A 13,373-nucleotide genomic window follows, 5' to 3' on the forward strand; every position below is an offset into this window, starting at 1 on the left:
ATTTATGCTTGGGGCAAACTCTGTACAATTTCTAGCTAGAAGCAACAACCCGAATTATTTCAAACGAGTCAAGTTCAAGACCGCTAAAGACGCGGTTCATATATGGAATATCATCCTGGCAATCAATAAAACTACGTTTTTCCACCCTAAGCTAAGCATATGGAACAACCCGGGCTTACCTGAGATTTTTAGCGACCCAACAGTTAGAATATGGGCTAATCACGGTATAAATCACCTCCGTGACTTATACGGCGCATCAGGTTTTCTAACATTTGATACCCTAAGAATACTCTATAAACTTCCCGAAAATGCTTTATTTAAGTATATACAGATACGTGATTATTTCGTGAACAAAATGAAATTAAAGGAAATTTTCGATTCAAAATTATGGACTTGCATTTATGGAGAAACAACTAAAGATATAATTAGCTTGGGGTATAAATGTTTATGTCAACACAAACCTGATGACTGTATTAAACTTGCACAAAAATAGACTACTAATTTGGGTACGCTAATCTCCCCGCATAACATATCTACTTTTTTCATAATAGTAACTCTCTAACCCACTCTTCTAGCTTAAAACTTCAATCGTATAAAACAGTATGTCGGCTATACTATACGCCACTCCATTTTTACAAATGGTCTGGGAATAATGCATTTTCTGAACGCACAAAATGCCCAAAATGTGAATACTAGCTGCTGATTTAGTACATATAATTTTTTCATGCCCGGTGTTTCAGAAATTTTGGGATGAAGTTGAAAATGTGCTGAAACTGAAAAAATTGATCTTCGCTAAACTAACTACTGAGATGATTTTTTTGGGAATACAACCAAATATCACCGCCCACAAAGATTTAATGTTTATTTTAATTTCCTGTGCTAGATTGATAATTGCTAGGGCTTGGATCTCAGATAAACCACCATTGGTAAGTGAATGGTGGCTTTTGATAAATGAGATACACGATATGGAATTTTCCTCTGCAAAATTTTGTGGGAAACGATCACTGAAGAAAGTGAACAAAACATGGGATATTTTGTTTCCTTTTAACGAATGAACGTTTTTTTTTGTTTTTTTTTTCCCCTCCATAAGATTTCGGAAAAGTTCCTATTTCTCCGTTTTATAATTTAGTGATCTGATTTACATTCTTTTCTTGCAAGATTTCAGTTGTTCGGTAATAAACTGATTATGCTGCTTAGTAAATCTGATGGGTGATAATGGGCGACCAAGGTCTTCTCTCAGCTAGGAAAATAACGAACTTGGCTACAAATTTCGGGGAACCCCTACTCAGTTGGTTGACTTTTTTGGTTTTGAAGCTAGCTATTAGCATACTCGATAATTCTTTAAAAATGAAAATGATGTAATATGGTATATTCCTTGTTTACTGCTACTTGACTAAGCTTTTAAGGAATTATGTGTACTATAATTTTTCTGAAGATGCTTTACTTCTGTAATGAATGATTGCTTGTGTTGTCAATAAAAAATAATAAAAAAAAAGAACAAGTCTCAATGTATTAGAATGGTTAACAATGTTTTATTGACTTGGAGTTAATTTATGTGAATTACGTGTTCTTCTCTGAGCATGTTTTAGTCATGATTTGAAAGCATGTGCATAGATGTTAGTGTTTGGAGTGCGAATATTATTTTTCCAGCATTTAGATGCTAGTAGAACGTATTTGAAAGAGACAAATTAAAATTTGAATGAATTAAAGATGAGTACACAAATGAATTTGTTTTATATATTTTTGTTTACAAATTATATAAGAAATACAACATCATTTTAATAGTATTAATGTTATTGGAAATGAAGGTTTCTCTTCAATCATGCCCTTGTGTCTTAATCTGAGAGATGATGGCCATATAGGCCTGAGGGTTAAGTAGTGTTCAACTTCCCTTAAGCATGTCTGACCAGATATGTGTAAAGAAACATATGATCAGTTTGCTTTATTCTGTGCAGAATGAATATTTTTTTGAAGGGCTTTAAAGTAATTAAGTAACCTGATTTTTTTTTACTGTTAATGTGAAACCACAGCAATATCATAAATACATATATTGCAGCATATTATCCCTGCAGTCCTTTCTTTGATTCCTCCCTCGAAAGATCAACCCCAAACTGTTGGTGCTCAATCTAGCACTCCTGGAGGCTGTAGCAACAAGGATGCTGTAATCAATGAAACACTCCTGTCAGCAAAGTTAGGAAAAATACAATTATTGAAAAACTACATAACGCACCATGATATCTAGCTCTATCCAAATGAAATGTCATTTTATCATTTTCTGTTTCCTGTGACCTAGTCCGAATGAATGCACTACCATAAAGTTCCTTGTTCAACCCCTCACACATTAGATGCTTCAGCCATCAGTAATTAAATTGTTCTTTGTAAACTCTGTTCTGATCTTTACAAATACATTTGTGCAATCATAAATGGGTGGAGCTACCGCTAGTTAGGAGCTACTCCGCTAATATTTAAAGGCCATGGGGATTAGAAGCAACTCTTTCTGTGCCAGATGGAAGCTTCTCCCTCTCGCTGACCCTGATGTTGGGCTCCATTTCTAAAGAGGCTCGCACATGAATATCACGTGCCGCTTCATGCCGCCTTGGCATTAACTACATGACCGTCTTAGTGATATCTTAAAAACATGTGCATATAAACATCAAGAGCATAAGCATGAAACACAAATGTCAATACAAGCACCCTTCCAATGTTTGTTCAATATATACAAGCAAATCAAAAGGGAGAGAGAGGACTAGGTAAGCCAGTCCGGGTCCCCTGTTTATATGTAGAAATATCAATATAGGACTAGCTAGGTTGTGTTAGTGAGACTCAGGGGGTATATCTGCGGGCAAACCCTTAGGTTTGGTCATGAAGCCCTCACACACCAACCTAGTTGGTGTCATGCTTCATCATCGGGCCCACCACAGTGACACCGAATGTGTCCCGGGTGTGCTGCGACTCCAGATTACTGAGGAGCTGGTATGCTTGCTGAGTGTGCAGTGATGGTGAGAAAGAACGTGAAAAGTTAAAAGCTATACAGGTGGTCCCAGTTCCCGAGGGTAAAAGGTAAATTTAATACCTGGGCCCCTGTTAGCAAGATAAAAAGGCTGTGGACGATGTGGAGTGTATTAAGAGCTCCTACGTCCTTGTGGTCTACATGTTTCAGCCAGGCCTTTTGATTAAAACTGGCTTTCCTCAGGACCAATGAGTATGTGTGAGTGATAATAAACTATATTAAGTGACAATGTGTGGTAAAAAGTGTCGCACTCGCTAAGGTGCTGTACGTGTAAGAGGGGGATTCCCTCTACTTTAACTTGCTACTTGCTGTTAAAGCCTCATGGGTCACTTGGCAGGGAGGGAAAGAAGACCGGTATTTCCGATCAGCGTGCTCCTGCGACCTATCGTCCTGCTCCAGTGTCCCGAGTGTTCAATATATACACCAAAAGTTAGGTAAAGAGTCTGGCACAAGAGTGAGCAGGCACTCTGGTTAAATGCCGATTGAACATTACACTGATGATGGTGACAGGGAATGCATTGTACAAGATCAGATCAACCTTTTGCTGAGCATATCATGTGCATAGTATGCGGACAGCACCAGTGGCTCCTATCAAATTACACCGACATGGCTGAAGTTCCCAGTGACTGTATTAGCACTTTGGAAGGGGTCCAGAGTACCTACTCGCCTGCTCACAAGCAAGTAACCCCATGACCACTAGTTTCCTTCTGGCTCTGGATGAATATAGTTGTGTAAAGTGATAACAGCCTTTACACGGGAAAGGGGAAATAGCCTTTTACAGAATACCTCCCTGCCCTAGTGTTGCCTTGGGATTTATAACAAATCCACCAATGTTTTATATCTTTGCAAGACGTTCTGGTTTGACAGCACTTTATTGCATCATGTCCACAAAGAAGCTAGTCACAATTAAAATGTCACTTAAACATAAGCAAAATTGATTTGATCTTTTATGTTTCCTCTGTCATTCAGAAAAAAGGAAGGCCAGCCTTTTGGACCAGCTCACCAATACCAGTGGAACTGTCATTGGGGTCACCTGCGGCATTGTGATTATCCTCATCATAATCTCGGTTGTGGTCCAGATCAAGCAACCTCGAAAAAAGTTCATCCAAAGGAAATCAGACTTTGATCAAACAGTGTTCCAGGAGGTCTTTGAGCCTCCTCATTACGAGTTATGCACTCTTAGAGGGACAGGGGCTGCAGCTGACCTTGCGGATGTTGCAGATGACTTTGAGAACTACCATAAACTGCGGAGGTCGTCCTCGAAATGCATTCATGACCATCACTGTGGATCACAACTGTCTAGCATCAAGGGCAGCCGGAGTAACCTCAGCACAAGAGAGGCGTCTATCTTGACCGATATCCAGCCACAGCCTATTAAACCCATCCTCCAGCCCATGAACAGAAGGAATATCCTTGTCATGAAGCATAGCTACTCCCAAGATGCTGCAGACGCGTGTGATATCGACGAAATCGAAGAGGTGCCCACAACAAGTCACAGGCTCACCAGACATGACAAGTCTGTCCAGCGGTCAGTATCAATAGATTTTTGATGAAGACATTTCCATAAGGACCGAATGGCCGAAAAATGTTTTCTTCCTCCATTTTATCTTTCGTCTTCAATCGTTTAAGTTTCTCTTTTCATTGTTGGGTAGACCATTATCTTTCTATCTCGCTTGCTCTCTTTCTTGTTGTCCTTGTCAGACACACAGACACACAGACATGAGTAAAATATATGGCAAAAGTAAAATGTACAAATACTTTTAGGAAACCAAAGACGTTTGAAGATCCACTTTTACATGCATGCAGCTTTATAAAACCTGAGATGGTGCCTTGAAATTAACAATGCATCTTTCTTTTTAATTCAGCGCATGGTATTGTCATACAGCATTAGCCAACCGAAAAACAACACAATATTTGTATACATTTATTTTACGGTTGCCACTTTTCATTATGTTCCTATTACCACCAGTTGCGAGGAGCAAATGATTTATAAATTCAAAATAAGTTGGGCATATATAAATATCACAGTAACCATCCTGTAGTTAGGTTTTCGTGTTTTGCTCCAGAGAAACAGCAAATACTGGCATGATTTTTTAAATAAATCAATTTTTATCTGTATTCAATCTAATTGCCTGTAAATACCAATGATGAAGAATTTATAAGTAAAACGGTATGAACCAATCATCTGGAAACACGCAGAACTCAGACTTTGTGTGTGTATCTGTGTTTTTTTACTCTATGCACAGTGTGTGTGCTTATGTGTTTGTCTTCATGCGCTTCTTACTTTCCAAGCATGTTCATGCCATCCACATCTTTTATGAAGCATCACTCTTATATGTGATTTTGCATGCAACTGTGAATGTACATAAGCAGATTGATTGATTTATCAAGGTGCATTTTAAATTTTGTGGATGTGTGTATATTTATTGTATGCAATGAAAAAATATTATATTGAATGAAATAGCCATAACATTCCAGGTTCTGCCTCATTGGATCGTTAAGCAAACACGAGTCTGAATACAACACAACTAGGGTCTAATGGCAGAAAACAAGGTAAGCCAGCATGCATTTTGGAATATCAATGTACATGTACATGTCTAAATATTGAATCTCATAACTTTGAAGCACTGGCGTAGTATTACATTGATATCAAGTAATTATACAAGTATGGCTTCTGTCTGAGAATAAACTGACTGGTAATGTAGAAAGAGTACAAAATGGGTTGTAATTTTTTTTTTAGATATTTCTTTTTCTCAGCACTAATACAAATATGTCCATTAATTACCAAACGATGCAGCTGTAATATCAGGTAATATCCAGTAATAGAGTGCATCGTGCAGTAGTTTTTGCCTTCATTTACTGCTGGAGAAGAAATCAGAAATTAACCTCAGAGACAATGGGCCTCATAGAGCCCTTGGTGGGTAGCCCTCCTGCCCCCTAGTGCACCAGAGGCTATGGACCCGACTACCATTTTTTTTAGAACTGCCCGCCCTGTTTAGAGGTCCATGCCTCCCTGAGGGAGAGTACATTGGAGCCATCCTATGGCGGCTCCACTCTACACTTGGGAAATCACAGTTTGTGCCATGTTGTGTTGACCTTGTTTAGCTTTCCTTGTGCTTGGGAAGCCGGCTAAGGCTCCAATAGGGATAACCCTGTGGCCCACCCACTTCAAATTGTGGCAAAGGACCATAGGTTTGGTGGGACACCGAAACTGCCAGTTGATAGTGGTTCAATTGCTCTGCAAGTTCAAAATGACACCCAATGTCTCCAGTGAATATTTTATGAATAGACAGACCAAAAAGTGAATACTTCAGGGAATTTCAGCACTACAATTACTGACTCCCCTTTTCTACCTGATAAAAATGCCCAGTTTATACTTGGGGCAAAATAAGGCAGATAATTCTACTGTGGCCATATCATTAATATCTGTGCAACCAACGTTGCAGAGCTGTCTGAAATTAGTTCACATGCATTGCCTTCCTCCAATATGGATTGCAGACTCCTTTTATGCAGAAATACGAAAGGGTTTTTTATTGATAAAAGAAAGAGCAGCATGTGGTATGCCATGTGTTTATCAAATTAATATACCGCCTAAAAATGTAGCATGCTAAAATAAACATGCAGTTTTGAATTTTCATTTTTTACACACCTTCTGATTATTTTTCAACTTTTCAGTGTATGTCTTTATTTTAAAAGTGGTAGCCTTGGAGATAGATTTGTCATTTATGTTTATTGCAAATTTTGTCGTACCATCCACTTCTTCGTAATTAATAAACTGTGTATATCTTTCCCTTAGGAGGAAGTCATGTAACCGTTTCTTTCTACTTGCAGAGAAGAACCGTTTGTACAAGTTTAATGACTGTGAAAGAAAGATTCTGTACATTACAAATGAATCTACTTTACCTGCAAAAACAAGCCGAAGGACACAGAGTGGATGTTTTTCTATAGTAATTCCACACAATCTTGGTCAAAAACATTAGGATTACAGACATTTCCCTGCTGTACAAGATTTCCCTTTACCACAATGACCTTTTCTTTGTAATTTGGTTGCTGGCCACCAAGTGCTCCTTAGTTTTTAAATACATTTTGAGACTTACAGGAAACTTGAAGAATAAACGTATTCTTGATTGCAAATTTCCCAACATAGCTCGATTGTCTTTGGTTAACTCAGTATTTTTGTCGTTTCATGTCTCTGTTTTGGATTTCTATAGACCGTGGGTTAGGTGAACGCCAATGCTTTACTTTAAGATCTATGTTATGTGTGCATTGACCTCATTAAACAGTCTTCTTGAAAGTGGTACACTCTTGATGATTCCAAACAAGGACCTGAAGATTTGAAAAAACGAAACAAAGAAAACCAGTAATAAGGAAATATAAGATACCTTTATATATATATATATACTCTCCAGCCAGAGGCTTTGTGGACTGACCGATCAGCGTTCTGAAATCACGATGAACTGCATCACAGTGCAATGAATGAAAGTTCTAAATGGCGATAAGGAGGTGTAAGTTCCCCAGAGTCTCTCCAAACTCATTTGGGATATGCCTTACCAAAACAACATGACAATAAAGCAAGAAGAAAATTGATCAGAGGAGCAATGGCATTAATCCTCATTCACCAGATATGAATTTGTCAAAATATGTTTTCCAATTATTTTATCTAATATGCATCCGCCTTGAGTAGCTATCTCTACATTTTTTTTTCTAGTGTATTCATCAGAATTTAAGTTGGTGAAAATTGAATCAATGTTGACAACTGCTTGAGGGCCATCTTAAAAAGCTAGTGACAGAAAATTATGTGATGAAGTGTCACTAATGCAACTCTCTAATCCGCTCAAAGAAATAGAAGGTATCATAGTTTCCATAAAATGTGTGAGTTAAACTAAACAAAAATCCAATATTCTACAATCTTTCCCTGTTGTAATTTTTGGCTACTTCCAGTTTATGGCACAACACCTTGAGTTTGGAGTTTGTTTGTTCTGTGTTGGGTGATTGATTGACAGTATAAGTGATTTCTGGTAAACTTGTGACTATCGGAACAACCAATCAAAATGTGACATTTCAAACAAATGATTTCATTCTAAAATCTTGCTGTTTGTAGTTCAAATATCTGCTACTTGTGCTACTCGATTTGCTTATATGATTTAAAAAAAATATTTCCGTACTGATATGAATTAAGGAAAATCAATTCTAGTTCTCAAGAAATTCATCCAAATTGATTTGCATGCTTGCATAATAGACATATTTTAATATTTGTTATGATATGTTTTTGAGTTGTGATAACAATTGTGCACTGAATCGCATATGTATAACACTAACGGGTTCCAATGAAAAAGAGTGCCATTACATTTTTAGACACCCTAAGACTTAAACAGCATTTTGTATTCCGCATGGGCTATGATAGGCTTGTTTCCACATTGATTTATTAATCTGAGTTTTTTTTCAGTTTGAATATATTCCGTTTTTTTTTTCAAATCAAAGAAACCCCTCCTAATAAATAATTTGGAAAGATGTTTTAGAATCACAAGCTACCTGTCACAATTCTCTTAGTAGAAAATTACCTTTTTCAATTTAAAATCTTTTACATATCAAACAATCAGTGTCATAACATCAAAAAGTTATTTTTAGAACAAAGATTGGACATTAAAATGCTTGGGGTAAAAATGTTGCTTATAAAAGAGGAACTAAAATCAGAAAAAAACATTATAGACACCCTCAAGTATATCCATAATTGTAATATATAGTAAAGTTAGGGGTATGTTATGTCTGCATTTTTAAAGATCACCTGGGATGAAGTTTTCCATTAGTCTGTTGACCATTTTTACATAAAATTTGAATTAAATCAAAGCTGTTTTAAATATAGTTTCACTTGTTTCCTTTTCCAAAGGATTTAGACTTTACTATGTTGCCTAACTGAAAAGGATGAAACCACAGTTACCTTAGACATTATAAACAGATTAATTTAAACTTTAGTTCCATATTTTCCAGTTTGACAAAGAGGTGGATTATTCAATGTGGCATTGGCATTTTGAAACACGTTCACTGCTTTTCTTTTGCGGTTTAGAACAAGTAGGAAAGGCAGCTGAGGAGGGAGAGATTATATAATATGTATACTTTTTTCCTCTTTCTGGAAACAATCATTGGACAAGCACATTATTAAGGAAAATAGCAATTGCATTGCATTTTATAGATATTTCCCAGAAGGTACATTTTCCCTCATTCATCGAGGAATTGCACAAATGGGATCTTCCTGCTTTTCTAGGTTCCACCGAGGTAGTCTATATATTGGCCTTCACAGTTTTTTTGTGATATCTTGACAACACAGAAAAAGGTATGCATTTCCAACCTAACGTTTTTTTAATTCAAGAAACTTCTGTTGATGTGTGAGATATGAGTTTCAGATTGCATTTTTCTATACCACTTAGACTAAGGCATTATACAAATAGGTGCCACCTTCAATTTCCCACTTCCTTCTACCCACATCAATATTACACTGTGACCAAGGAGGCTCTTTGACTTCATCAGGGTTTGCAGCAGAGCTCAGTGGCAGAATAGGAAGGCAGTGCCGAATGCCACATGGCCAGTTTTAAAAAAACATACAAGTCACTTTATGTTCATCAATGTTGGCCATCATGTGACCTGAATGACATATTACACTTTGGTATAACGATGACCTGGTGTGGAGGATATCACAGGTGTGTACATTCACCTTTTCTGTCTATGTAAAGAGGTACAAGTAGTAAGAGTAGCTAAGTAGTAATCATTCCACCCATTGGGATTTGCTGTATCTCTGCAATGCAACACTGCCAAGAATAAATCCTTGGCACAGTGTTGCTAGGAAACTATGAGTATTGGAGGTGTGCAAACATGCTGTGATGTCCGGAAATATGTCCTTCAAAGATTCAGCTTTCTCTTTCAATGGCAGTAAGAGAAGGTAAAGGGGCTACAAGGGTAAGCATAATAACAAAAGCAATGGACATCATACGAGAATATGTTTCTCTTTTCCTCTGACCCCATCAGTTCTCATGGTGTTTCCTGAGGTTATCCTGTTCTGCATTCTATTAGTTGATATAGGAACTATTTTGCAAAAATAATCAATTCATTTTATATAATTAAATTACTTCCCACCCTATTCCCCTATAACCCCACAGCCCGCTATGGAACTGTTGTAATACTTTTATTCGACAAAAAATTCATCATAAAAGTACAGACATACATACAAAAATACATAAAAAGCAGTCCGTCCTGAAGTACTACAACCCAAAGAAATAATATTAACCATTAAAAAGGTAAAATAATATAGCTAAGTGATCAGTTCAGATGGGTTTACTGCGTTACCTAGCAATCTGGATCGAATAATCCAAGCACCCGCGAGATATTTGGACACCCCACAAACAATATACAATGAGGCAGTATTAGTTGACATAATACGCAGGGCTGATCTATAGTCTTTCACGCCCAAAGACTTACACACTGGTTTCAGCCATTTATTCCTAACATGTTTGTAGGCTGAACATGCAAATATGAAGTGGCCCAAAGATTCCTTCGGGCAACTACAACCTGGGCAGTTTAGGGCTTTCCCCTCCATGCTTTTCCATCCTGCCGTATTTTCTCTAACAGGCAAGGTTCCATATCTAAATTTAAAAAACAAAGTCCTATCTCTGGGCAGTTGGATAAAATCCAGAAAGGGCTCAATCTTACACAATACTTTGTCTTCTAGAAAGTTAATCGTCAGGGAGCCTAAATTCGGATTAACATGCACCTTGGAGTCAACCCATTCCCAATATAACTTTTTCACTTGTTGTTTAGTGGGTGGGCATTGTGAGGTCCAAGACACCCCCAGACCTATCGAGTTACCAGGAGCTTGAGGTTGTTAAGCCACTTTATCTTGTTATTCACATTAAGGGTGATTAACTCGTCCAGGACTCGAGCATACTCTTTTAGTTCTTCAGTCCTTCTAAGTCGCACCCAGAATAATAGTGGCCTAAGATGGACTTTGTCAGCAATACATTTCTTACCCATGTCAAAAAATAACGGTAACAGGGGTGTTGACATAGGAAGTGATACCAAATCTCGGATAAACGTATTCTCTGAGACTGTCAGGGCTCTAGTATTTTCAGCGCCCCAAATTTCAGAACCGTAGACAGCCGAGGCTACCGCCTTCCCCTCATAGACTGAAAGGGCTGGAGCAACAGGTCTACTAGTGGACTGGAGCTGATTTTTTAATATGGCTTCAGAAACCCTTTTAAGATTGAGTATCATTTTAGATATATGCGGCCTCCAGGACAAGTTGTTAGATAATCTAACCCCCAAATAGTCAAATTCGTTTACAACCTCAAGGGGAGACCCGGAAAGTGAGATGTGTACCTTCCTAGACTTCCTTTTTGACGAAAAAACCATTAACTTTGTTTTTGTTGTGTTTATTGTTAAGCCCCGCCCCTTGCAGAAGAGCGAGAAACGGTCAAGTAATTTCTGCAGACCCTGCGGGGTCTTGGACATCAGGAGGGTATCGTCTGCGAAGAGGAGTGTAGGGGTCTTCTCGCCGGCAAGGACGGGCGCATCCGCAGGGTCCTCCCTCAAATGGTCCACCACCCCATTTATAAAGAGGGAGAACAGCGTTGGTGCCATCACACAACCTTGCCGCACGCCTCTGTTGACTGGGACCCTCCCTGTCAATTGCCCTTGGCTCCCCCACCGTATCCTCGCAAAGTTGTCCTCATGGAGCTTAATAATAAATTGCAGGAGGTAGTTAGGAAACCCCATTGTCAATAGAACTTCCCACAGTTTTGAGCGAGGGATGACATCAAATGCGGTTTTGAGGTCTATGAAAGCCAGATACAAACTGCCTTTATTAATAGATACTGACTTCCAATAGACCGCACAAAACCGGAACACCTGGTCTATTGCACCAACATTCTGTCTAAACCCTGCCTGAAAGTGTGTTAATACCTCTTCTTCCATGAGCCATGTCTCAATTCTATTTACAATGACCCTGCCAACTACCTTTTGTATGGTGTCAATTAAACTGATTGGCCTATAGTTTGCGGGGCCCTCTCTATCTCCTTTTTTGTATATCGTGATTACCTCCGCCCCTTTCCAAGAATCTGGAACGGGAAGACCCTGTTGGATTAAATTCATTAGACTAGCTATAAAGTCTGCCCATATCAAAGGGTCATAAGCTAACAAGTCTCCAGGCAGGCCATCTGGACCAGCTGCTTTGCCAGGACGAATTTTGGAGATAGCGTCTTTAACCTCTCTTGCTTCGAAAGGGACTACCTCTATTGATAAATCTGTTCTTAAAAAGGACAATAGTGCTGGAGATGGATGGGCTTGAGTCTCATCTTCGCAATATAACTTTAAAAAATGAGCGTGCCATTGCTGATCATTTATATGATTTAAAATAGGATCAACTCCTCTTCGATCTAAAATGTTAGTTTCCAAAAGGACACAGAATTCTTATCCCATGCTGCAGTTTTAAGTTTCTGCCAATGATCTTCCTCCCAATTCTTTTTTGATAATGCTAAAATTTTGCGATAGTTCCCTCTGGCCAATCTTACTGCTCTGGGGTCTTTTAGCTTTATTGCCAATGCAATTGCCTTTCTCTTTTCCCTGCAATCAGCAGTATACCAAAGATTCGATTTTAAAATTTGCTTCTCAGCAGATTGATTCCCCTTAATAGTTTTTTGAAAAACCTTGCCTATTTTATCTACAAGATCCTGATAGTGGGTTAGTAATTGTGGCCCATAAATATTAAAATTAGTCAAATCCATCTTTATTGCTGACAAAATAGAGGATTCCACAGTAACTAGCTCCCTGATATAAAGAAGAATCTCCTCCTCAAACTTGATCGCCTCCCATCTCAGTTTCCTATTACAGTTGGATGGGATAGCCTCCTTGGTGATCCATTTCGGTCCTCTGGACTCGCTTTGCCCGTTTGGCCAGTTAATTGCCATACATAGAGGATTGTGGTCACTGTCTGTAGACTGCCTAATCTCCATGTCTATAAGGTTGGACCAAGAGTAAATGTCTAAAAAAATATAATCAATTCGCGATGGGGAGACTAGCTTATTATATGTCATCGCCCCATTGCGGTCAGAGATGGTCCGCCCATTCAAAGCTCGTAATTTGTGGGCCAAAGCTAGGACATTCAGCTGTATTGCTCTGGGATACCATCTCTTGATAGGTGGCAGATCTAGGGTGGGTATGGAATACTTCCAATCCTCCGCAGTCCAGCCCAGAATGTCCTCATCGTCCAGAGGTTCGAAAGTACAATTAAAATCGCCGCCCACCAAAATTTTTGATCCCGGAGCCAGTTCTAATAACTTGGAATCCAATAGCTCTATTGTTTGTGAGATTTGACAGC

The 13,373-nt window shown here is 38.5% G+C and overlaps 1 protein-coding gene across 2 annotated transcripts in view; it reads left to right on the plus strand.

The window, feature by feature from the left end:
* The window catches only part of NETO1 (neuropilin and tolloid like 1), a 770,367-nt gene extending 760,214 nt beyond the window's left edge, over positions 1-10,153 (plus strand). The window contains exons 9-11 of one of the 2 annotated variants that reach the window (XM_078687516.1): positions 3,980-4,538; positions 5,489-5,563; positions 6,807-10,153. In XM_078687516.1, the coding sequence (XP_078543642.1) occupies positions 3,980-4,538; positions 5,489-5,549 (620 nt within the window). In that variant the 3' untranslated portion in view covers positions 5,550-5,563; positions 6,807-10,153. The remainder of the gene's footprint in view (positions 1-3,979; positions 4,539-5,488; positions 5,564-6,806) is intronic. The other variant, XM_078687517.1, reaches the window with a different exon arrangement.
* The last annotated feature ends 3,220 nt before the right edge of the window (positions 10,154-13,373 follow it).

This window comes from Lissotriton helveticus, chromosome 4_1 (genome assembly GCF_964261635.1).
Source record: "Lissotriton helveticus chromosome 4_1, aLisHel1.1, whole genome shotgun sequence".
In the NCBI taxonomy this organism is placed as follows: Eukaryota; Metazoa; Chordata; class Amphibia; order Caudata; family Salamandridae; genus Lissotriton; species Lissotriton helveticus.